General features: G+C 46.0%; 1 protein-coding gene across 13 annotated transcripts in view; it reads left to right on the top strand.

The window, feature by feature from the left end:
- LOC147123103 (LIM domain-binding protein 2) overlaps positions 1–26,896 on the top strand; it is a 547,106-nt gene that overhangs the window by 298,628 nt on the left and 221,582 nt on the right. For 2 of the 13 annotated variants that reach the window (XM_085966654.1, XM_085966663.1), the window contains one exon: positions 23,636–23,821. The exons of the other annotated variants lie outside the window; for them this stretch is intronic. In XM_085966654.1, the coding sequence (XP_085822780.1) occupies positions 23,794–23,821 (28 nt within the window). In that variant the 5' untranslated portion in view covers positions 23,636–23,793. The remainder of the gene's footprint in view (positions 1–23,635; positions 23,822–26,896) is intronic. 13 annotated transcript variants of the gene reach the window in all.

Genomic DNA, 26,896 nt, shown 5'->3' with positions numbered 1-26,896 from the left:
TAGCCAACCCACGTGATTTTGACTTGATTGACCTTGTTGAGCCCGCCCAGCGGGCACAGCAGGCAATTGAGGGCCACCCGGCAACAGGTGACATCACAGATTGAAATTTCATCTGTCAAGACCTTTTGACAGATGAAATATCAGCGTTTCACAGCTGTTTGAAGCTGCCAAACACTGACAATCTGTACTACAAGTTAATTCCTTCCTCTCAGGTTGAATTAGAGATCTCCCCGGAACAGAAAGCTGAATGCTGCAATTTTTGACAGCTCACAGCCATTCTGCTTTCTGTGCCGGTGAGATGAGGGACTCCCGAGACCTGAAGGAAGGAAGGCTGTAAAGGTAAGTACATGTAAGTAAAACTTATTTAAACACTTTACACACACCAAACACACTTACCTTTGCACTCATGCACACATCACTCACCTGAACACCGGACATCTCGACCTCTCCAAGCCCTTCATCCCGACGGTCCGCCTCCTCTAACTTGGCGTGGTTTGGAGCCGTCGGGAATCCCACACTTCAACATTAAAAATAGGGATTGGGCTAAAAACTGCCTGTTAACTACAGGAAACTTTGTGATATCCGGCACCGACGGGACCGGCGTGTTGCCGATCTATCAAAACTACCGGACATACAAAGTTAATGTTGAAGCATACGGAGGTTTTCATCTCCGTATCTGACAACAAACACTGTTGCTTAGCAACAGCTTCTAAAGAGTCGGCTGCAGCTGCAAGCGTCTGTAGCTGAAGCTGTTGCTATAGCTACAGACTTTGCAGTGGCTGACTGGGGGAAAAAAAAGAACGAGATCTAAAAAAAACTTACAGAAAACGGCTCCTGATTTTTGCCGTTAGATCGAGTATTCCGGACATACAACCTCCAGATAAACCAAAGTTTCCTGTACCTGTTAACAGGCAGTTAATTGGCACTGATCTCCTTCCCACCTCAGGGAGGCGGGTCCCAGAGCGGGGCGGGCACCCACCTCCTTTGAAACTGGCATGGAGGCGGGATGGGGTCGGGACCCCCGATTTCAGGATTTTAACCCCCCGCACGCCTCCAATCCCGCCTCCACGGCCCAATGAAAATCCTGCCCATAATATTTTAACCCACCCATCAGAGTTGAGTTATTCAAACTATATTTGTTTACATAATTTATATTCTCCACTCATCTATTTTACCTTTTGTTTTATTTTTGTAAGTTATTCTCTTTTCAGGCCCCAAACTCTTCTCATGCCAACTCAGCTTTCCCTCACTGAGGAGAAGGGCTCCCTAGCCTCTGCCAGTGCTATGTGTGGTTATTTGGAGGTGTTATAACATCAGTTGTGCCACAGATACCAGCTCTGGTTCAGTGGCGACAGTCACTCCCATAAGCAGTCTGAGCGTCTTACTTTTATGGGAGTTGACTCACACTGCCCTATATCTGCTGTACGACAGCACAGCCCAGGGGTGTAACAAAGTACCCCCTGACCCAGAGACATGTTGTCTGCACATGTGGTCGTTTAATCTCTCCAAAGGTGGATCGCGTGAACAGTTGAGAAGACGAAGCCAGATACGAATTGTTAAGCTACTTTATTTCACAACACATGAACACACAAAGTACCTGTTGTAATCAAAATGCAGTTATTCCACTCAGCTTCACTGTGCTTCCTGTACATAAAGAAACTAATGAACTCACCACACTATTCCACAGCAGTAGACTGTCTCACTTGTACTCTCAGAATGATCTTACTTTCTGTACAACTACTGGCTATACAGAACTGAACCCCCACATTTTGCCTTTCGGCTCAGGACAGGACTTCTCCTGCCAGTCTCCTGCTTTTTTTTCTTACATTTAGCTCAGTAGTAACACTTTTAACATTTATGATTCCAAGGTTCCCCCCGCCGCCACCCCCCCAACCACTGTGGAAATGAACTGTTAATTTATCTTTCCACTTTTAAATGCTGACAGACCTGATGTTTATTTCCTTTATTTTCTGTTTGTGTGGGAGTAGCCCGGAGTGTCTTGATCTGGATAGTGAACTTCTTGTGTTGAGAATATTGGGCGCAACACCAACCTGCTGTATGACCAGACTGCCCAGTTATTTATCTCTTACTCCCTTTTGCTTCATTCCGACCTCCTGAGTTGGGAAAGTGCCACCATCTTGCCAACTGATCTCTTCACATCCATTTTTAAAGTGTATGCTTTGGGAGGGCTGGCTTCAGTTGATACTGGTTTTCACTTTGTCCCACTTGCCCTTGTGGCAACATCAGTTTGATCTGAAAATATTATATAGTAGAATACTAGTTATCTGAATTTAATGGAGTGAGTTGGCGGGGGGAAGTACAGCTATGTCCAGTTGCTCACCAGTCTTGTACATTACTGAAACTATTGCCGCAAATCAAATGGAAACAGCAGGCAAAACAGTAAGAGGTGTGTTTTTTTTACGAGCAACAGAGGTGCACTAAAGATATATTAAATGCTGATACGGTCCCAAAATAATACAATGAAAAAGAAGGATATGCTTGAACATTATTTGAATTTGGTCTGGTTTTGAATAATTCCGATCTAGTCAGGTGACATTAGAAATACATGGAAGCCGAGCAGTGATGGGTAACTGTTAATTGTGTTTGCCCTCAGGCATTCCTTCAAAAGTCAGATTTTTCTGGCAGTCTCTTTCACCACACACCTGCCCTGCTGTATGCCTCAGAGACTTGGACCATGTACAGCAGGCACCTCAAAGCACTGGAGAGGTACCACCAACGCTGCCTCTGCAAGATCCCGCAAATCCACTGGCAGGATAGGCGCACCAACGTCAGTGTTCTTGCTCAGGCCAACATCCCCAGCATCGAAGCTTTGACCACGCTCAATCAGCTCCGATGGATGGGTCACATTGTCCGCATGTCCGATACGAGAATCCCAAAACAAGCGCTCTACTCGGAGCTCCGGCACGGCAAGAGAGCCCCAGGTGGGCAGAGGAAACGCTTCAAGGACACCCTCAAAACCTCCTTGAAAAAGTGTAACATCCCCACCGACACCTGGGAATCCCTGGCCCAAGACCACACAAAGTGGAGGAGAAGCATCCGGGAAGGCGCCAAACATTTCAAGTCTCTTCGCCAGGAGCAAGCGGAAGCCAAGCGCAAGGAGCGCACGTCAACCCAAGCACTCCACCCACCCGCCGCTTCAACCACTGTCTGCCCCACCTGTAACAGAGACTGTAGGTCCCGCATTGGACTCATCAGTCACCTGCGAACTCATTTTTAATGTGGAAGCAAGTCATCCTCGGTTCCGAGGGACTGCCTAAGAAGAAGAAGCAGCGACCGTTTGTTTTCAACTTCGAAACTTGGCCATTAATTTATATAGAGTATTTCCCTACACCAATAGATTTTGCCATCCAATATATAATAACCTGTATCACTCACCTTTAACCTCTCAGATGACTGTGTTTATCATCATCTGGGGAGACTTTTTTCTAAACCAGAAAACCATTCTCTTCAGAGGAAGTTTATATTTTTCTAGTGAGGGCAAAGGCTGTGAATGAAGAGTACTGAGGACCTTTCTTTGTCAATATTTATGTGGTGCAACAAAATGGCAGCTGACATTCTTCTAGAGTGAAGATTCACATTCATCAGGCTTTGAGTTCAGACCACCCAGAATTCAGACCACCCTGAATTTAGATCATAATCTTGCAGACAAAAAACAACTGAACTGGTCTGAAACGGGGGAAAGGCTGAATGTGCACTCTAGTGGAAAATTTGCTGAGATTTAATGGGAGTAATTTTGACTTCATGCGATAGTGTAAAACTCCCTTGACTTCAATGGAAATGAAAATGAAAATGGGGAGAGATGTAAAACGGGTTGCCGATTCGCTGCTGCCCATTTTATACTATCGCACACAGTCAAAATGACTCCCAATGTCTGTTAAGTCTGTGTGTTCCAGTTATATTTAAGGTCAATTACTGACACAGACTACAAGAATTACTTTTCAATAGGTCTTTACTATTCGGAGGTTAGGGCTGTACTACCCAGCAAATTACTACACAGCACTTATATACCGGTGTGGTCACCACCGGTATTACCATATACAGCAGCCAGAGAAAGTAGTACATCTCTTAAGGTGGAACAGGTTTAAGTTCTCTTAAGGTGGAACAAGTTACATACACCACAATCCTCCCTTTTTAGCTTAACAGTTATATCCCCATTTGACATAACATAATAACATATATACATATACAACTTCATGTAGAAACAGTTCAAAGGTTCAGTCTCTCAGGAGGCCTCCTGATTCGAGTTGGATAATGCCTTTCAGGGGTCTCTGATTCTTGTTGCTGAGGTGACTCCTCTAGTTGGTCTCTTATGTCTTGGACATCATCATCAGGTACATTCACTGCCGAGGTAGATGCTTCAGGTTCACTAACTTCTTCCACGGTTGTCTCTGTCGTAACCATGGGTTCGACCCTTGTTCTCGATTCTACCAGTTGGTCAGCATGACGCCGTATTACATTTTTACCAACATCTACCGTGTACATCAGGGGTCCTTGTCTGGCCCGAATTGTTCCGGATTGCCATTTCCCGTTTCCATCGTCCCTGGCCAACACTGGTTGTCCTACCTCGAAACTCCGAGTGGTCTTGTTATTTATATGCTGGAACTGTTTGTTTTCAACTTCCCTCCGCACATTTGGTTTTAACAAGTCCAACCTGGACCGCAACCTCCTGTTATAAAACATCATGGCAGGACATTGGTTTGTCACTGCATGAGTGGCGTTTCGATATGCCAGTAGAAACTTGTCCACCTTATGTTGTAGTGGAATCTGATCTTCGCTCATGGCCTTTATTGCCTTTTTGAATGTTTGTACAAATCTCTCGGCCAACCCATTTGTAGCCGGATGATATGGGGCAGAGGTATAATGTTTCACCCCATTCTTCTTTAAGAATTTTTGGAATTCTTCTGACACGAACTGTGGTCCGTTGTCGGAACATATTTGTTCTGGCAATCCGTTCCTTGCGAATATCGTTCTTAACACCGCAATTGTCTTTTCTGAAGTAGTGGTAGTCATCTTGATCACTTCTGGCCATTTAGAATGTGCGTCCACCGCAATTAGAAACATGGAGTCCATGAATGGACCAGCAAAGTCAATATGTATGCGTTGCCATGGGGCTGAAGGCCATTCCCATGGATGCAGCGGTGCAATCGGAGGTGCATTTTGCACTTTTTGGCACCCTGAGCAGCTTTTCGTCAGCTCCTCTATCTGTTGGTCGAGACCCGGCCACCAGATGACCTTCATGCAGTTCCTTTAGAACTCTTTCCCTTAACTTAGGAGGAATAATCACTCTCGTTCCATACATCAATGTTCCTTGACAGACGGACAGCTGGTCTCATCTTGCCGAGAATGCCGGTAACAGAGAATCACCATGTGCTGGCCATCCCTTCACTGTCACCTCGTAGACTCGGGACAGTGTCAGGTCGTTCCTGGTTTCTCTTTCAATACTTGCATTGGTGACTGGTAAACACTCGATGATGGTCGAGTGAAATAACTCAACAGGGTCAACCTTCGTTGTCTCCTCTTCTTCAGGTAGTGGCAGGCGCGACAGCCCATCAGCATTACCATGCTGCTTTGTACCTTTGAATTCTATCTGATATTGATGTGCCCCTAGGAAAAGGGACCATCTCTGGAGTCTCTGTGCTGTCATCACCGACACACCCTTCTTAGGGTTAAAAATGGATACCAACGGCTGATGGTCTGTCAGAAGCGTAAACTTTTGGCCCTGCAGGTAATGATTAAACTTCTTTACTCCCCACACAAGGCTGAGAGCCTCCCTATCTATCTGAGCATAGTTGCGCTCAGCGGAGGTCAATGATCTGGATGCGAACGCGACTGGCCTCTCCGTGCCATTTGGCAACTTGTGTGAGAGTACTGCCCCATACCATATGGAGAAGCATCACAAGCCAAACGAATAGGCAGTGTTGGGTTGAAGTGAGCCAACACTTCCTCTGAGGTTATCAATTCCTTGCTTTTGCGAAAGGCCTTCTTACAGTCCTCGCTCCACTCCCATGGTACTCCCTTCTGCAAAAGAGCGTTCAGCGGGTGCAGTACCGTGGATAATTTTGGCAGAAACTTATGGTAATAGTTAATCAATCCTAGGAACGACCTCAACTGAGATACATTAACCGGAGCGGGAGCCTTCACAACAGCTTCGATCTTGTCAGGAGACTTATGAAGTCCCTCCTGGTCAATGACATGGCCACAGTACGAGATCCGCTTCTGAAAGAACTCACATTTCTGCCGATTAACTCGAAGTCCATATTCTTTCAATCTGATGAGCACCAGTTCCAAATTTGCGAGGTGTTCCTCGTCACCATCTCCTGTAATCAGAATATCGTCCAGGTAACATTGTGTGCCTGGAATTCCCTGTAATACCTGCTCCATAGCCCTCTGCCAAATTGCTGGAGTCGATGCCACTCCAAAAACCAGTCTATTCTACCGGTACAAGCCTCTATGCGTGTTGATCGTGAGGTACTGGCGTGACTCTTCCTCAACTTCCATCTGTAAGTACGCCTGCGCCAGGTCTATCTTGGTGAAGTGTTTCCCGCCCGACAATGAAGCGAAGATATCCTCAATCCGCGGAAGCGGATACTGCACCGTGTGAAGCACCGGATTAACAGTGATCTTGAAATCTCCACAGATGCGAACCTTCCCTGGTTCTCCCGGCTTGTTGCTCGAAGGACGTTTCATCACGGGAACAATGGGCGTAGCCCACTCACTCCAGTCTACCTTAGACAGTACTCCTGAACGTTCTAGCGCTTCCAGCTCCGCTTCCACAGCAGGTCGTATCGCATAGGGTACCGGTCTGGCTTTGAAAAATTTTGGTTGTGCATGTTCTTCAATCTTGATCTTTGCCGTAATTCCTCTCAGTGTTCCCAGTCCCTGCTGGAACACCTCTTTAGCATCGTCCAATATTCTGGACAATCGTTTAGGTTTGACATCTGTTTCCCTGGCATCTACCGTTAGTGCTTTTAAGGAATGCCAGTCCATATTCATTTTTCTAATCCACTCCCGCCCCAGTAGTGGTGGACCTCCTTCAGGTAGCACATATAAGTCCATTCCTCGGCTTTCTTTGTCCTTGTGGACCACCTTTACCTCTATCTTTCCGATGCGGTATACTCTTTGCCCCGTGTATGTTTTCAATACAATCTCCGTATCCCGTAGGGGAATATGTTGGAATAACCTTTTGTAATCTTTCTTATTCATGACCGTCAATGCCGATCCAGTGTCCAATTCCATCTTCACTTGGACTCCTGCTATCTGAAGTGTGACCCAAATTGTCTGGAGGTCTGCTTCCTTACCAACGTTGTGTACTCTTAAGCTACCCAGTTCATTACTGCTGGCGTCTGAATCTGACTTCTGTTCGTTCGAACTGTTCTCTGTCACCTTGTGTACCTTTCTGTACTTTCCCTGCGGTGACTTTTTGTTGCTGGTCTTCTCTCCTGACCGGCATACTTTAGCTATGTGATCAAGCCTGCCACATTTTCTGCATTCCTTATTTTTGAACCAGCACTGGTTCTGATCGTGCGTTGTCTTTCCACAACGATTACATTTTACTGTACCCAAGACCATTTGATTTGTGCTGAGTTCCGGTGACCGTAGCTGCATTACCGCCGTGCCTCTCGCTGCGGCTTCGTGCAATGCTGCCATAGCGACAGCTTTATCAAGCGTCAGCTCATTCTCCTCAAGCAGTCGCTTTTGTGTCTCTTCTTTTAACAATCCACACACAAATTTATCTCTGAGCGCATCTGTTAGTCCTGTTCCAAACTGACAGTACTTTGCTAGCTTACGCAATTCAATTAAAAATTCAGCATTGCTTTCATCTTTCAGCTGCTTTCTGCTGTAAAATTTAAATCGTTCCGCTAGCATCAGCGGCGTGGGGCTTAAATGATTTTTCAGGACGGTAACAATATCCGCGAAAGTCTTATCCGCCGGTTTCTCTGGTGATAGAAGGTGTTTCAATTGCCCGTATGTCTTCGCACCCATTAAGTTTAATAAGGTTAGTGCTTTCTCCCCATCTGGTATCTTATTTGCTCTACAATAAACTTCTATGCGTTCTACATACGTGGTCCAATCTTCGATGTCGCTATCAAAAGTATTAATGTTCCCATGTTTAGGCATCTTTGCAATTTTTTTTTTTCCAAAATGGCGGCTTCCCGCGCTTGGCGGTCTTTCCCGCGCTCGTCTTCTTCACCCGCTGGCTGCAATGGCGATTGCTGTGCTGCTGCCGGTCTCGCCTCCCCAGTGGTTAACAACTCCCCCGACGCTGCTTCTACTCCACCGCGGTTCCCGTGGGCATTCGCGCTTCCCTGCCGTCGCGCCTCGCAGCCCTTCTTGCAGCCCGGTTATGTGCACCCGCTGCGTTCGAATTCATCGCGGCTCTCGCGCCTTCAGCTGCCCCAGTCGCTGCGCCTTTCGGCCCGAATGCGGCCCGGCCCTTTTCACCGGCCGCGGTCGATTTCACCGCCCTCTTTCCTCCGTCTTCCCTCCCCTTCGCTACAGCCAACGCGGCCGACTTTCGCTGATTGGCTTACCCACCACCGTGGTAGAAGGAAGATAGCTGTCTGCCGCTGATGGGGGCTTCGAGTTCAGAATTTCTCTTCTTCACTCCGGGTCCTCGATGCCTCCCGCGCGACGTGCTGTTCAGCAGGATGCTACGGGTGGATGCCGCTTCTCGACGCCCGTTCTGAGGACGAAGCTGCCGTGGATGTAAACTGCCGCAGGGTAAGATCGGACTCGTTGCCACTGTTAAGTCTGTGTGTTCCAGTTATATTTAAGGTCAATTACTGACACAGACTACAAGAATTACTTTTCAATAGGTCTTTACTATTCGGAGGTTAGGGCTGTATTACCCAGCAAATTACTACACAGCACTTATATACCGGTGTGGTCACCACCGGTATTACCGTATACAGCAGCCAGAGGAAGTAGTACATCTCTTAAGGTGGAACAGGTTTAAGTTCTCTTAAGGTGGAACAAGTTACGTACACCACAATGTCCTTTTACAATTCTGCAAATGGCAGCCCCAGAAGAGATCAAAACAATCTCGTGACTCTTGCCAGGAAGTACACTTGTATAAATGCCACTCCTGTTGAAAAGCCTACCAGCATTCATTGTTTGGAATCAAAAATGAAGAATGGGCACTTAGTTAAGGGTGACTGGTGTCCATGAAATTGTATCTCAGCATGAGTCAACATCTTCAGGCAAATAAAGGAAAACATTGGAGGGCGAAAGTGATGCTTTAAATTGGGCCAAATACAAATATTTCGCAATATTCTAATATTTATTTCTCAATTCAAACCACTTTGGATTGAATTTGTTTTTGATGCTGACCCACTTTTCAGCCGGTAATCCTCTGGTTGTAATCAAGCTATTTGTATAACTGATTCTTTGTTTCCTCTAAAGCTCAAACTCTTCCTTCAAACTTGGTGTCATTAGGGTTTAAAAAAAAATCTATAGTAGATGTTTTATTTTAAAAAGCAAGATTGACTGTTGAGTATACTCTAACCTCCAGCAAGAGTCCTACATGAGCTTCTCCAATGATTCAATCGATAAATGGAGCTATGCAGGCAGGAAAGATCCCAGGTTTGCTACAATTGGCCTCAGATAAGTTAGTAATGAAAATAATTGGTTTTTAAGAATGTGTATACTGGAAAGAAAGAACTTGCATTTATATAGTACCTTTCATGTCCCAATGTGCTTTACAGCCAATGATTTGCTGTTTGAAGTGCAGCCACTGTCCTGCAGGCAAACGTGGCAGCAATTCACACTCAAAGATCCAACAAACAGCAGAGATAAATGATGAGGTTATTTTGATGGAGGTTGTGCAGCACTATGGTATGAACACTAAGGGCTGGATTTTCCTCACCTCAGCGGGTCTGGGGCGCGTGATGTCGGTGGCGGGTCACTGCCCCGCTGCTGGCTCCATCCCGCTCTGGAAAATGAATTTACGTTGATTGGGCTTGTTAAGCCCGCCCAGCGCGTTTCCCGGGCCAATTAGAGAAAGCGGGTCTGGTGACGTCATTCATGACACGTCATCAGCTGGTTTCCTTAAAGAGACCATGGCCAACTTTGTTTTGACATCTGATGGGTTTCGACCTGAAAACGTTAACTCTGTTTCTCTCTCCACGGATGTTGCCTGGCCTGCTGAGTTTTTCCAGTTCTTTCTGTTGTTATTTCAGATTTCCAGCATCCGCAGTATTTTGCTATCGTATTTTTGTTTTGACATATGTGCTGTGAGTGTTCTACAGCATTGAAATGCTGCAAACACTGACGATCACTGCACAGAGGTGCAGGGTTGCACCCAGGTCCACCCATGACTCCTTCCCATGGGAAGGGAGGTCCTCTTCCCATCCCATGGACGGAAGAGACCGCCCCAGGAGACCAAAGCAGCCTGGGTGCACATTGCACAGGAGGTCACAAGCAAGGATGTCATCAGGAGGACCTGGGTGCAGTGTCGCAAACCTTTCAATGATCTCATTAGATCACGAAACATTAGTACAACGCCAAACTCAACCTCATCCTGCTGTGCCACTCATCACATCCCCATCACCCAGCCTTCCCTACCCTACACCTGCACATCCTTATTCACACAAAACTTAGCTTGCACCTTCACCCATCCCTCTCTCTATAACTACACTATCACACCCCCATCTCACTAGCCACCCCTCACACTCCCCCTCATCCTAGTGCAATCATACCAACTGACAACACACAATGGTAGGCACTTGGGTGTTTTATGCAATGTTCATGTAAAGTTTCTGTTAATGTGGTGTCAAACATTGAAACCTTTATTTTTTACACTTTGCATTCTTGGACAGATTTATGTGCACCTTTCGAAGTGGCTTAGTGAGTTGCAGTGAATGGTGAGACATAACAATACCCCCCCACAATGGTGGTGAGTGTGAAAGGAATGGCTTGGGCATTGTAGGAATGCGTTATGGTGTTGGTGTGGGGTGTTGCTAACCTGGCACATCATGTGGCAGCCAGGGTGTACAGTGCCAAGTGAAGTAAATGTGGCCATGGTGAGGCGGTCCCTGGCCTCCCGGGCAGCAATGTGCTCGGGTGCTGATGCCCCGTGTCCTGTGCAGCGTCAGGTAATTGCGGAGAAGGTTCAAATCAAATCAAATCAAATCAACTTTTATTGTCATTGTTAGTGCACAAGTGCAGTACAACAAAATGTAGGCTTGCGGCTCCCGAGAGTGTACATTTAGATTAAGACATTTAAACATTCAACATACATTTGGCTTGTAATACATTAACATAAACATAACCATAATAAAGTGCATTGGCAGATGTGCAGGCTTTAGAGTTTATTTGTGGAGTTCAGTAGGATGACAGCCCTGGGAAAGAAGCTGTTCCTAAATCTGGTCGTACGGGTGCGAATGCATCCGTAGCATCTCCCAGATGGCAGGAGGGCGAACAGACTGTGGCTGGGGTGGGTAGGGTCTTTGATGATGGACCGTGACCTCCGTAAACAGCGTTTCTGGTATATGTGCTCTATGGTCGGTAGCCGGGTGCCGGTAATGCGTTGGGCAGTTTTGACTACCCGCTGCAGGGCTTTCCGGTCATAGTAGCTACAGCTGCCATACCATACTGTGATACAGTTTGTCAGGATGCTCTCTATCATGCAGCGGTAAAAGTTAGAGAGGATCAGGGGTGACAGGTTACATCCCTTCAGCCTCCTTAGGAAATATAGGTGCTGCTGGGCCTTCTTCACCAGAGAGGAGGTATTGAGGGACCAGGAGTGTTGTTGTTGGTGCTGCTGGTGTTGGGGTTGATCGTGGTGGGTTTCTGAGGACCAAGGTGAGACAGTATATGTAAAAAGGAAAAGATTAACAAAAGTAAATGTGGGTCCCTTACAGGCTGAGACAGGAGAAATTATAATGGGGAATAAGGAAATGACAGAAATTAAACAAATACTTTGTGTCTGTTTTCACGGAAGAAGATGCAAAAAACTTCTCGGAAATAGTGGAGAACCAAGGGTCTAGCGAGAATGAGGAACTGAAAGAAATTAGTATTAATCAAAAAATAGTACTGGAGAAATTAATGAGATTGAAAGCTGATAAATCCCCTCAACCTGACGGCCTACATCCTAGGGTTTCGAAAGAGGTGGCTATAGAGATAGTGGATGCATTGGTTGTCATTTTCCAAAATTCCATAGATTCTAGAACGGTTTCTGCGGATTGGAAGGTAGCAAATGTAACCCCACTGTTTAAGAAAGAATGTAAGAAGTCACACAACACCAGGTTATAGTCCAACAGTTTTATTTGAAATCACAAGCTTTCGGAGCGCTGCTCCTTCGTCAGGTGAAGTGGAGTGATGCATAAAGACACAGCTTATATAGTCAGAGAATACTGCCAGATGATTATAGGTAATCTTTCTAACTGCCATTTATCACACCTCGGCAGAGAGATAATCACAGCAATCAAAGGTGTGAATGGTGTCCAAACAGATCAGTCAGGAAAACATTACATCAAAGAACAATGAGGTGGGGTCACAAGGGGTCAAATGTTGCAGATGCTGGGGTCTGTATGAAAAACAAAAAACATTTTTTTTGCTGGAAATCACAGCAGGTCCGGCCGCATCTGTGTAGAAAGAACCAGCCAACGACGACTCGAGTCTGGATGACCCTACGTCAGGTGGGGTTACATGTAGCGTGACATGAACCCAAGATCCCGGTTGAGGCCGTCCTCATGAGTGCAGAACTTGGCTATCAGTTTCTGCTCTACGATTTTGCGTTGTTGTGTGTCTCAAAGGCTGCCTTGGAGAATGCTTATTTCCAGCAAAAAAAATGTTTTTTGTTTTTCATACAGACCCCAGCATCTGCAACATTTGACCCCTTGTGACCCAACCTCATTGTTCTTTGATGTAATGTTTTCCTGACTGACCTGTTTGGACACCATTCACACCTTTGATTGCTGTGATTATCTCTCTGCCGAGGTGTGATAAATGGCAGTTAGGACAATTACCTGTAATCATCTGGCAGTGTTCTCTGACTATATAAGCTGTGTCTTTATGCATCTCTCCACTTCACCTGACGAAGGAGCAGCGCTGCAAAAGCTTGTGATTTCAAATAAAACTGTTGGACTATAACCTGGTGTTGTGTGACTTCTTACATTTGTCCACCCCAGTCCAACACCGGCATCTCCACACCATGTTTAAGAAAGAAGGGAGAGAGAAAACGGGGAACTACAGACCAGTTAGCCTGACCTCGGTAGTAGGGAAAATGCTAGAATCTATTATGAAGGACGTAGTAACAGGGCACTTAGAAAATAATAATAGGATTGGGCAGAGTCAACACAGATTTATGAAAAAGAAATCGTGTTTGACAAATCTGTTGGAGTTTTTTGAGGTTGTAACTAGCAGAATAGATAAAGGGGAACCAATGGATGTGGTGTATTTGGATTTTCAGACGGCATTCGATAAGGTGCCGCACAAGAGGTTATTAAACAAAATTAGGGCTCATGGGGTTGGGGGTAATACACTAGCATGGATTGAGGATTGGTTAATGGACAGAAAACAGAGAGTAGGAATAAATGGGCCATTTTCAGAGTGGCAGGCTGTAACTAGTAGGGTATCGCAAGGATTACTGCTTGGGCCTCAGCTATTCACAGTCTACATCAATGATTTAGACGAGGGGCCCAAACGTAATATATCCAAGTTTGCTGATGATACAAAGCTGGTTGGGAATGTAGGTTGTGAGGAGGATGCAAGGAGGCTTCAAAGGGATATAGACAGGCTAAGTGAGTGGGCAAGAACGTGGCAAATGGAATATAATGTGGAGAAATGTGAAGTTATCCACTTTGGTAGTAAAAATAGAAAAGCAGAGTATTTTTTTTAAATGGTGAGAGATTGGGAAATGTTGGTGTTCAGAGGGACCTGGGTGTCCTTGTACACAAATCTTTGAAAGTTAACATGCAGGTACAGCAAGCAATTAGGAAAGCAAATGGTATGTTGGCCTTTATTACAAGAGGATTTGAGTATAAGAGTAAAGATGTCTTACTGCAATTATATAGGGCCCTGGTGAGACCACATCTGGGGTATTGTGTACTGTTTTGGTCTCCTTATCTAAGGAAGGATATACGTGCCATAGAGGGAGTGCAACAAAGGTTCACCAGACTGGTTCCTGGGATGGGGGGATTGTCCTATGAGGAGAGAATGAGTAGACTAGGCCTATATTCTCTAGAGTATAGAAGAATGAGCGTGATCTCATTGAAACATACAAAATTCTTACAGGGCTTGACAGGGTAGATGCAGGGAGGATGTTTCCCCTGGCTGGGGAGTCTAGATCAAGGGGTCACAGTCTCAGAATAAGGGGTCGGCCATTTAGGACTGAGATAAGGAGAAATTTCTTCACTCAGAGGGTGGTGAATCTTTGGAATTCTCTACCCCAGAGGGCTGTGGAGGCTCGGTCATTGAGTATATTCAAGACAGAGATCGATAGATTTTTGAATATTAACGGAATCAAGGGATATGGGGATAGTGCAGGAAAGTGGAGATGAGGTGGAAGATCAGCCATGATCTTATTGAATGGCAGAGCAGGCTTGATGCGCTATCAATTACTCATAAAGGACGGAGAGTTAGGAGAGTAACTAAAGGCTTTTATTAGCAAAGAACAGAGCATGTCTCTCGTGGTTGACTGGGTTCCAAGAAGGCAGGGGGCTGCCGAGCGGTCACCTTTATACCTGGGCCTGTGGGTGGAGCCAGGGGCGGAGCCAGCAGAGACATGCTGAGGCATGCATAGGTACAACAGTGTGCAACAACAACAATAACAGTGGTTTACCACATTCACCCCTTGTTTAAAATTGAGTCCGGCGGGGTGAAGTGTACTAAAGGTTCATGTAAGTAAGTCTATCAGGTGGCCTTGTATGCCGTCCTGATCGTCGTGGTGGTGGCGGTGATGGTGCAGCATCCAACGTTGAATCAGGCGTCTCATTGAGTGGTTGGGTGGTCAATGACGGGTCCTGAGGCTGCGGCATGCCGTCTAGCGGGGTTGGGTTGTGGGTAGTGGTGGATGGCAATGGTAGTGTTTCAGGGACACCCGAAGGTGCGAGATCTCGTGTGGAGGCTGTGTCCTCCCGCCCGTCCGGGTACGCTACGTAAGCGTACTGGGGGTAGGCGTGGGTAGTGGTGGGTGGCGAAGGAGGTGTTTCGGGGGCACCCGAAGGTGCGAGGTCTCGTATGGAGACTGTGTCCTCCCGCCCGTCCGGGTACACCACGTAAGCATACTGAGGGTTGGCATGGAGGAGGCTCACCCTCTCGACCAGGGGGTCCGTCTTATGGGACCTCACGTGCTTCCGCAGTAGGACGGGTCCTGGAGAAGTCAGCCATGTCGGTAACGAGATCCCCGATGTGGACTTCCTGGGGAAGGAGAACATTCTCTCACGAGGGGTGGCATTGGTGGCTGTACAGAGCAGTGACTGAATGGAATGGAGCGCCGCAGGGAGGACCTCCTGCCAGCGAGAGGTCGGAAGGCCCTTAGATTTCAAGTTTAAAAGGACTGCCTTCCAGACTGTCGCATTCTCCCTTTCCACCTGGCCATTCCCCCGGGGGTTGTAGCTGGTGGTCCTGCTTGTAGCAATACTTCTCGCGAGCAGGTACTGACGAAGTTCGTCGCTCATAAAGGATGAGCCCCTGTCGCTATGAATATAGCTAGGGAAACTGAACAAGGCGAAGAGGTCATTCAGACATTTAATGACCGTGGTACTGGTCATGTCTGAGCAAGGGATGGCAAACGGGAAACGGGAGTACTCGTCAATTATGTTGAGGAAGTACACATTGCGGTCAGAGGAGGGGAGGGGCCCTTTAAAATCGACGCTCAGCCGTTCAAAGGGGCGCGTGGCTTTGATCAGGCTTGCTCTGTCTGGCCTATAAAAAAGTGGTTTGCACTCGGCACAGATTTGGCAGTTCCTGGTCATGGTCCTGACCTCCTCGATGGAGTAGGGCAGGTTACGGGATTTGATGAAGTGAAAAAACCTGGTGACCCCCGGGTGGCAGAGGTCATTGTGGAGGGTCTTCAGTCTATCAACCTGCGCGTTGGCGCATGTACCACGTGATAGGACATCTGGGGGCTCGTTGAGTTTCCCGGGCCGGTACAAGATATCGTAATTGTAGGTGGAGAGTTCGATTCTCCACCTCAAGATCTTGTCATTCTTGATTTTGCCCCTCTGCTTATTATTAAACATAAAAGCTACTGAACGCTGGTCAGTGAGCAGGGTAAATCGTTTTCCGGCCAGGTAATGCCTCCAATGTCGCACAGCTTCCACAATGGCCTGGGCCTCCTTTTCGGCAGAGGAGTGTCGAATCTCGGGGCCCTGGAGGGTCCTTGAGAAAAAGGCCACGGGTCTCCCCGCCTGGTTAAGGGTTGCAGCTAGGGCAAAGTCGGATGCGTCGCTCTCCACTTGGAAAGTGATGGACTCATCCACTGCGTGCATCGTGGCCCTCGCAATATCTCTTTTTATGAGAGTGAAGGCTGCACAGGCCTCTGCTGCCAGGGGGAAGGAGGTGGACTTGATGAGGGGTCTGGCTTTGTCCGCATAGTTGGGCACCCACTGAGCATAGTACGAGAAAAACCCTAGGCATCTCTTCAGTGCTTTTTGGCAGTGGGGGAGGGGGAGCTCCATAAGGGGGCGCATCCTGTCGGGGTCGGGGCCGATGACTCCGTTCTCCACTACACAGCCAAGAATGGCAAGGCGCTTGGTACGAAACATACATTTGTCCTTGTATGTTAGGTTCAGCCGCTGGGCCGTACGGAGGAATTTCTCTAGGTTAACATCATGGTCCTGCTGGTCGCGGCCGCAGATGGTGACGTTGTCTAGATAGGGGAAAGTAGCCTGGAGCGCGTTCTGGTCAACCATCCGGTCCATCTCCTGTTGGAAGACTGAAACCCCGTTGGTGACGCCGAAGGGAACTCTGAGGAAGTGGTAGAGACGACCGTCAGCTTCAAAAGCTGTGTACTGGCGGTCCTCAGCCCTGATGGGGAGCTGGTGGTATGCCGACTTTAGATCAATCGTCGAGAACACCTGGTATTGTGCTATCGGATTGACCATGTCAGATATGCGGGGGAGTGGGTATGCATCTAGCTGGGTGTAGCGATTGATCGTCTGGCTGTAGTCAATAACTAGGCGCTGTTTTTCGCCAGTCTTCACTACCACCACTTGTGCTCGCCATGGGCTGGTGCTACTTTCAATAATCCCTTCCTTCAGGAGTCTCGCTACCTCGGATTTAATGAAGCTCCTGTCCCCGGCACTGTAACGCCTGCTTTTGGTAGCGATGGGCTTACAGTCGCGGGTGAGGTTAGCGAACAAGGAGGGGGGGGGAACTTTAAGGGTGGAGAGGCTGCAAATGGTGCGCGGCAGGCGATTTAAAAGCTGCTGGCTGCAGACTGTGAGTGGGGGGAGGGGTCCATCGTATGCCAATGTGACACTCTTAAGGTGGCACTGAAAATCCAACCCCAGTAGAACGGCAGTGCAGAGATGGGGCAGGACCAGGAGTTTAAAATTTTTGTATTCTGTGCCCCTTACTGAAAGGGTCACTACACAGTAGCCACCAACGTCCGCTGACTGGGCTTTGGAAGCCAAAGAGATCCGATGGCGCGTCGGCAGGACCGGGAGAGAGTAACTGCGCACCATGTCGGGGTGGATAAAGCTCTCTGTGCTCCCGCTGTCAAAAAGGCAGGTAGTGGCGCGGCCGTTTACCGTAATGTCCGTCATGGACCTGGACAGTTGATGAGGGAGAGATTGGTCCAGCGTCACGGAGGCCAGCGTATGGTCAAGCGAGTCGATGTGGTCGTCAGATGAGGCGGTGGTTGAGTCCGGGTCCCCCGTGGTTGAAGTTGGAGACGTCCAAGATGGCGGACAAAATGGCGGCGCCCATGATCCCGATCCCCACGCAGCTGGGGGAGCCCAAGATGGCGGACAAGATGGCTGCCCCCACGGTTCACACGCGGTGCTGCTGGCGTTAGCGGTTTTACCTTTGCAGGCGCTGACATAGTGCCCTTTCTTCCCGCAGCCGGAGCAGGTAGCGTTTCTCGCCGGGCAGCGTGCTCTGGGGTGTTTTGCCTGGCCACAAAAATAACATTTCTCTGCCTTGGACAATGCAGCAGCAGTTGAAGGTGGCGGTCCCATGACCCAAGGTTGTGGCGTCCACGTTGCGGAGCGGTTAGGGGAGAAGGCGTCCATATTCCTGTGGGCCGCGTCGAGCGAGAGCGCGAGGGACACTGCCTTTCTCAGGTCCATTTCTCCCTTTTCCAACAGTCTCTGCCGGGAGTAGTCGGACCTTAGACCCGCGACGAAAGCATCTCGGATCAGTCCCTCCGTGTGTGCTGCGGCTGATACTTCTTTGCAATCGCAGCCTCGGCCGAGTATCCGTAGTGCCCGTAGGAAGGCCTCCACCGATTCCCCGGGCTGCTGTCTGCGGGATCTTAAGAGGTGCTTGGCATAGAGCGTATTTACCGGGCGTGCGTATTGCCCTTTTAGCAGATCGATAGCCGCCGCGTAGGTCGTCGCGTCCTGGATTATTGTATAAACTTGGTGGTTCACCTTTGAGGCCAGGATTTCCAACTTGTTGTCGTCCAGGGTCACAGTTGAGGCTTGCAGGTAGGCCTCGAAGCAACGCAGCCAATGCGCGAATTTGGTAGCCGAACCCGCTTCTTGGGGGTCTAGGTCCAGGCATGTTGGTCTGAGGGCTCGCAGCAGCTCCTGCTGCTCAGCGTTTGGAGCAGCAGCCTGCTGCTCAGCGTTTGTTGTCAACATTTTGTTTTTGCTGATAAAATTGATGCGCTATCAATTACTCATAAAAGACGGAGAGTTAGGAGAGTAACTAAAGGCTTTTATTAGCAAAGAACAGAGCATGTCTCTCGTGGTTGACTGGGTTCCAAGAAGGCAGGGGGCTGCCGAGCGGTCACCTTTATACCTGGGCCTGTGGGTGGAGCCAGGGGCGGAGCCAGCAGAGACATGCTGAGGCATGCATAGGTACAACAGTGTGCAACAACAACAACAACAATAACAGTGGTTTACCACAAGGCTCGCAGCGTCAAATGGCCTACTCCTGCTCCTATTTCTTATGTTCTTAAATGGCACCCATGTTGATGGAATAGATGGCAGGTGAAGTAGAGCTGACAGATGCATTCTGTCAGTGGTGAGAGAGGTCTTTCAATGAGTGGAGAGTGGAAAGCCTGCAGAAGAATCTGTGCTGGAAATGGACTGATAAACAGCTTGTGGCTGAGGAAAGTGATGATCTGTCAGGTGGAAGCTTTTACTGTACATTTGAAGCTGTCAAGTAATCAGCTGGAGCAATGGCCATTCAACTTCTACCTCAGGTTCACAGACGTGGTCCCCGAGCAGCGTGGACCCCGTGGGCGAGCAGATAAAGTTAAAAGGAAAGGTTAAAAGCATTATTAAGGGACTGTCAACAACCCAATACAGGAAACTTTGTGCTATCCGGCACCGATGGGACCGAGCTGTTGCCGTTCCCTCAAAACTGCCGGACACTCCAGCTCTAACGTTGAAGAATACGGAGGTTTTCATCTCCGTATCTGACAACAAATACTGTTGCTTAGCAACAGCAACAGTCAGCTGCAGCTGCAAGCGTTTCTAGCTGAAGCTGTTGCTATAGCTGCAGACCTTGCAGTGCCTGACTGGGGAAAAAAAGCAACGAAAAGAAAAAAAATGGCTCCTGATTTTTGCCGGTGGTTCGAGCTTGCCGGACATTTAGCCTCCGGATAACACAAAGTTTCCTGTAGTTGGTTTATTGTTGGAGTTCTTTGAGGATGTAACAAGCTGGGTGGACAAAGGTGAACCAGTAGATCAGGTGTATTTGGATTTCCAGAAGGCATTCGATAAGGTGCCACATAAAAGGTTACTGCATAACATAAGAGCTCACGGAATTGGGGGTAATATATTAGCATGGATAGAGAATTGGCTAACTAACAGAAAGCAGAGAGTCGGGATAAATGGGTAATTTTCCAGTTGGCAAGAGGTAACTAGTGGGGTGCCACAGGGATCGGTACTGGGGCCTCAACTATTTACAATCTACATTAATAACTTGGATGAAGGGACCGAGTGTAATGTAGCCAAGTTTGCGGATGATACAAAGATGGTTGGGAAATCAAGTTGTGCAGAGGACTCTAAGAATCTGCAAAGGGATATAGACAGGCTAAGTGAGTGGGCAAACATTTGGCAGATGGAGTATAATGTGGGAAAGTGCGAGGTTATACACTTTGGCAGTAAAAATAGAAAAGCAAATTATTATTTAAATGGAGAGAGATTACAAAATGCTACAGTTCAGAGGGACCTGTGGGCCCTTGTGCATGAAACACAAAAAGTTAGCATGCAGGTACAGCAAGTAATCAAAAAGGCAAATGGAATGTTGGCCTTTATTGCAAAGGGGCTGGAGTATAAAAGCAGGGAAGTCCTGCTGCAACTGTACAAGGTATTGGTAAGACCACACCTCGAGTACTGCGTACAGTTTTGGTCTCCTTATTTAAGGAAGGATATACTTTCATTGGAGGCAGTTCAGAGACGATTCATTAGGTTAATTCCAGAGATGAGGGGGGTGACTTATGAGGAAAGGTTGAGCAGGCTGGGCCTATACTCATTGGAGTTTAGAAGAATGAGAGGTGATCTTATTGAAACATATAAGATACTGAGGGGGCTCGACAAGGTAGATGCAGAGAGGATGTTTCCCCTCGTGGGGAAATCTAGAACTCGGGGGCACAGTTTTAGAATATAGGGTCGCCCTTTTAGAACTGAGATGAGGAGGAATTTCTTCTCTGAGGGTCATAAATCTATGGAATTCTCTGCCCCAGAGAGCCGTGGAGGCTGGGTCATTAAATACATTTAAGGTGGAGATAGACAGATTTTTGCAAGATAAGGGAGTGAAGGGTTATGGGAAGTGGGAGGGCAAGTGGCTTTGAGCCCAAGATCAGCCATGATCTTATTGAATGGCGGAGCAGGCTTGAGGGGCCAAGTGGCCTATTCCTGCTCCTCTTTCTTATGTTCTTATGTTTAATTGGGTCGCCTGCCTCTGTGGATCGGGTCAGATCAGAGCTCACACACACACTTGGGAAAGGCAGCTTGACGGTGGGGTCCCGACCCACTGTCAAAAAAAACAAATTTCCCACCCGACCAGCCGCTGACCCCCTGGAAAATTCCAGCCAGTGGTTCGGTGCTGATGCAAGTGACTAGGTCCAGTACAAGAGAAATTACTTTTTTTAAGTTAAAATTAAGTTCTAAAAAATGTGGGATTTAAACTAAAAATCCTCCTTTTCCTCTCCTAAAGGCACTGACCCCTTGCTGGGGTTCAATTCCACAGGTACTGGTCATTTTCTGGTAACTCACTAAAGGGCCATTACCTAAACTGAAGAGCGTAAAAATCAGCCCAGGCTCTCACTCCTAATTGCTGTACTGCGATGCCTGCTGGAAAATGCACCTGTTGTGTGAGAACTGGATGGAGATGGGCTGTGATGTGTACAGCCTGCAAATGTTCATTATCTCGCTCGTACACTTGGACAAGATACCAGAGGGTGGAATTGAACTCCAGCAAAGGATCATTGTCTTTCGGAGAGAAAAATTATACTTTTTTAAGTGCAACTTGTGATGAACTTCATTTTAACTTCCAAAAAAAAGTTAACTTACCTTGTACTGAAGCAAATTAAACATTCAGATTTTACTCGCATCATCACTGAACCTTTTAGTTCGTTTGCTGTAGTCATACTTACTTTGAACCATGTAGTCACTAATTACTTTATGACTTTCTTATCTGTCTTCGCTTTGCTGCTGTTAAAATTATTCCTGATGTGCTGAACGTGCTCATAATGGTGCTTGTTTTTTTTGTTAGTTATTGCTTAAAATAATCCCTTATTAAACCAGGCCTTATACTAACGTGTATGAGTGGGATTTTTTGTGTGGTCTGCTTATATGTGCCATATTCCCCTGAAAGGGGTAAAGGATTAGTTATGATAACCGTGTTGAAGGTAAGCATGCAGGTGCAGCAGGCGGTTAAGAAGGCAAATGGTATGCTGGCCTTCGTAGCGAGAGGGTTCGAGTACAGGAACAAGGATGTCTTGCTGCAGTTGTACAGGGCCTTGGTGAGACCGCACCTTGAGTATTGTGTGCAGTTTTGGTCACCTTATCTGAGGAAGGATATACTTGCCATGGAAGGAGTGCAGCGAAGATTCACCAGGCTGATACCTGGGATGGCAGGAATGACTTATGAGGAGAGATTGTGTCGATTGGGCTTATACTCACTGGAGTTTAGAAGATTGAGAGGGGATCTCATTGAAACCTATAAAATTCTAACAGGCCTGGACAGACTAGATGCAGGAAGGATGTTCCCGATGGCCGGGGAGTCCAGAACGAGGGGTCATAATCTAAGGATAAGGGGTAAGCCATTTAGGACTGAGATGAGGAGGAATTTCTTCACCCAGAGAGTGGTGAACCTGTGGAATTCTCTGCCACAGAAGGCGGTGGAGGCCAGTTCATTAAATATATTCAAGAAGGAGTTGGATATATTTCTTAAGGCTAAAGGGATCAAGGGATATGGGGAGAAGGCAGGGACAGGGTACTGAATTTGGATGATCAGCCATGATCTCATTGAATGGCGGAGCAGGCTCGAGGGGCCGAATGGCCTACTCCTGCTCCTATCTTCTATGTTTCTATGTGTTTAAGTACTTCAGCCAGTCTGTTTTTTCTTTTTTGCACTGAAGCTCTGTGGGATTTGTGCAGGTTTGTTAGTATCAAGGAATGGACTGTGGACAAGTTGCTGCTGTCAGTTCGAAGCTTAAATGAGATTGAGGATATCTGGGCTAATGTACGAAGAGACTAAAGCACATCAGGACAATCTTTGCATTGTCTTAAACTTCTGAAAATTCCATTTTGTTTCCTCAGGATTCCTGCACGAATATAACATATAAAAGGGATTTTGTTTACAGCAGCACATAAATTACAAAAATATACTGTATTGTAATTTTATAAATGGCAAAATTAATTTAGCAAAATTCCATCTTAGCTGCTGCCCAAGTTACTTTAAACAGATTTGAGGAACATAATTTTTCCTTGTACATTTATCAGTAGATCTGGTGATTAATAAATTTCTGAAAGTAAATGTTTACTGGAAAAATTCCATTCTCTGCTGCAGATAAGTGCCAGATGTGTTTTACATGGGCACAGAGCACAGCTGCGCTATTCCCATATCTTATATTGTTTAAAAATATGTTGCTAGTGATTCTAAACTCATTATTAAAAGGGAATGCAGAGCTAATGAGACACAACACATAATAATAATATCTTCAAGCTATACCCTAAATGTTGTGCAAATTTGGAACACTGCGGGAAGCAAGTTTAGGCCATTTTAATTTTAATTGCAAACTTCAGCATCGATGAGTGCATTTCCATTTCAGATGAGATGAATACCGTGAAGTGATTTATTAAGTGGTGCATTTACTCAATATGAGTGTGAAATGATTCAACATGTATGCCTGTATTTGGGAAAGATTATTGTTGGCAAAAATAAATTTATAAAGTCTAACAAAAGGCAAGTTGTATACAAGTTTCATGTATCATATTTTGAGAGCGAGACTCCCTCTTTAATCAGCTTTTCTCCCCTTTTACTTTAGTATCCTCATGATACACACCATCCTTGGGCTAGAAGGTGGTCAAGTGGGCTGCACCCATGCTTGCATCGACGTGGCTCTGAAACTGACTGCTCAGAGTTTTGCTCCCTTCACCATGGGATCTTGCTGCTTCCTCTTGGAGTGTCATCAAAGCAACAAAAATGGCATCAGTACCTTACCATGTGAGGGGTGTGTACCCTCCTACCATCTATGAGGCATCATGTTAGGGCATCAGCACACTGTACTAAAACCATAAGCTATAAAGGATGTTTGATTTAAAAAATGTCATCTTTTCCTATTTCTAGTATCCAATATTTTTGCTTTGGTTTGAGTGGTGCCATGTATTCTTATGCAGTTTGTGCGTGTAACCTACTGCACAGAGCCCGTTGCAGAAATCTGTAGATCAAGTATTATTGGATATTTGTATTTCAGATTTTTTGCTAATGTAAGAATGTTGTGGTTTTTTGATTGATGGAATAGTATTGCACGTCATGTAGTGACAACAGCTTCAGTCTAGAATGCTTCCATTTTTAAGAAGCTGATGAAGAAACTCTGCTGTGTGTTAATTCATCATTAAAATACTTCCAGTCATGATAGCAGCAGTCTTTGAAAAATGAATGTTCCTTACACAGACTTGCTGTGGGATGTAATGAATACAGAATTCTCCCAAGTGCTAATTTCAATGTTTTTTATTTAAGTACAGTAAGAAGCACAGAACTGCTGTCTATTTCTCTAACATGAATCCACAAAATTATAGCCACAGCTTAAGATAATGGTTAAAATCAATACCAAGTACACTATTGTGATGCTCAGTCAGTTTACTCAATTTTGTCTGTGCACAGTAGTGTAGATGGGCTACTTCTGCTGTTTTCAGACTAGTTTGGATAAAGACCTGTGTATATGTGCAATAAAAACAGACATTGCAAGAAACACTCAGCAGGTCAGGCAGCATCTGTGAAGAGAGAAACAGAGTTAATGCATCAGGTTGATAACCTTTCATCAGAACTTTGTCCATCTGCACAGCTGTGGACTTTTTCTCCAAATGTTGTCCATTATTGTTGTTTCTCAATGGAGCCGAGATTTTCAGAGGCTGAGTACAAGTAGAAATGACAGTAGCGATCTGCAGAATTTTGGAGATCGTTCTCTACACTGATTTGGTTTCCTTTGTAGAAAGGTTTTGCCTACACATGAACAGCAGCTGTGAAGAGTCAAAATGAATAATGATGGTATCAAAAGAGGGAAACATTTCAAAGTAACATAGTGGGGCAGCAAGTTGCAATGCCAAAGAATTGGGAGGCAATGCACACAACTCTGATTTTTCACGCCTCAAGTTTCAGATTTGGAGGTGCCATTGGCGTGGAGGGAAAAGAAAATATACCGATCAGAGACCAGGCACAGCCTATAGGGAGGGGCGTGAAGTCTAACAATGAGTCTCTTGTACTTCCCTTGTGGCTGGCTCAAGAGCAATAATTCTTACTATCTTGATAGGGAGATAGTGTATATCCTGAAACTCCGAAGGAGAAACATCAGAAATAAATTAAAATAACAGAAAAAAGTAAGAGTTATTTTAAGATGTTGTTGCTCTCCAGCTCTCTCAGCTGAATCAGTTTATACCAGCCAGAATCTAAAGTGACGGAGATATGTACATGAGAATGAAATAAATCAGTAATGAGCTTTATAATTACAGTGGGTATTTTTTAACTACCATGGAAAACTAGAAGGTGATGGCGAGGGCTCTGAAATATTAGATATTTCATCTATTGTTGCAGTGCCTTCATGGGGGTTGAATTCCCCCTGGTTTAATTAAAACACAATTTACCTATCCAGAATTAATAAATATTTTAGAAAAAATAGAAATGTGTCTCTGGGTAACTAATTATTTTACAGAGAACTGCCCTGTGCTGATCCTTTTATTCAAAATTTCTATTTTGCTCTCGTGTTGTGGCCAAAATAGTGATGGTATGTTTGCAGCTTTAATCTGCAATGCAGCATTCAGTCATCTTTCAGACATAACTTGAGCTTTACTTTGAACACGATAAGTTAATTTCTGGTACCTTTATGTTTTGTCAACAAAAAAATTGGCAAATGCAAATCGCTTCTGCTTTTTGGTAAGTAGGCCCAATGAGCAAGTCAGTAATAGAACATTTAGGAGCAGATTGGGATTCAAATTCAATGGATTTTTAAATAATTAAATGTGCAGATTCTAAAGCTAATCTGGTGAAGAAACCAGCTCTTGCATGAATCGTTTTGGTAACTATTTCTCCAAATGCTACACTGAGGTACAATGTAATCATTACCTCTTTGTTTATTCTGTTTATCGAATATGCATTCAACTCCTTTATTCAAACTGGACCCTCCCGACCCCAGGGTGTTTACAAAGGGATTCCTGAGGAACCCCAAGGTCATCAAGTTTCTATCTATCTCATCAACCTTCCGGATTTGCTGTCTTGGTCATCGGATCCCCAGGAGTGTGTCACGATCGGAAAGTTTGAAAACCACTTTTAGCTTTTATGTATACGAGTGGTAGGTCAATAGCTCTCACGGATGAGCGTGGGATTCCCAAGCAGAGGGTCAGTGTTTAAATCTAAGCCTCTATTGGCATCCGAATTTGACTTGCCCTAACGGTCCAAGCTTTGTCATTTGTTGTCTGAGATTCCTAAGGAGGAGCATCAGTTAGACTAGACCTGTCTTTATCTCGGGGAGGACAAACTCAGTACCAGTCCAGTTCTAGGGTTGCTGATTATATTATGGCCAACAATATAGCAGTGTTGACAGCAATGCAATACTGACAGTAATTTTACAGAAGCCTGTGTCCCAGACTCTTGCCCTTCTGTTTGTTGTAGAAAGAGTGGCGGGGGCGGGGGGGGCAGCGGCAGGGGGGGGAGATGGCTAAGAAATGTTAGACATTGCAGCTAGGAGCCCTCTTTTTCTCCTGCAAGTGTTTAGTTTATTCAGTTTATTCCGACCATTTTAATAATGCATACTTTCCGTCAGATGACACCGAGTATCCCAAGGAGGTTAATTATCTTTTGTGGAATATCCATCCATCCAGGTTTTATTGTTCTGGTTACAGGATACCGGACTTTACGCAGAGTAAATTTACTGCTGAATGAACTTGAAGGTTGGACAAAGCCATGCAGCATCATATAACTTGTATGTTGTGTTCTACGTCTGATTAGACATTTTAGTTATTTCACTTCAAGACTGAATGCATGATGGCTATCTTAACTGACTGGCCAACATGTCTGAGTACATTTGTGAGTG

The sequence above is a fragment of the Somniosus microcephalus genome, chromosome 2, assembly GCF_052327205.1.
Source record: "Somniosus microcephalus isolate GS21.2 chromosome 2, FLI_Smic_1.0, whole genome shotgun sequence".
Lineage (NCBI taxonomy): Eukaryota > Metazoa > Chordata > Chondrichthyes > Squaliformes > Somniosidae > Somniosus > Somniosus microcephalus.
The sequence above is the reverse complement of the archived record's forward strand: the minus strand, read 5'-3'. Positions and strand labels throughout refer to the sequence as shown.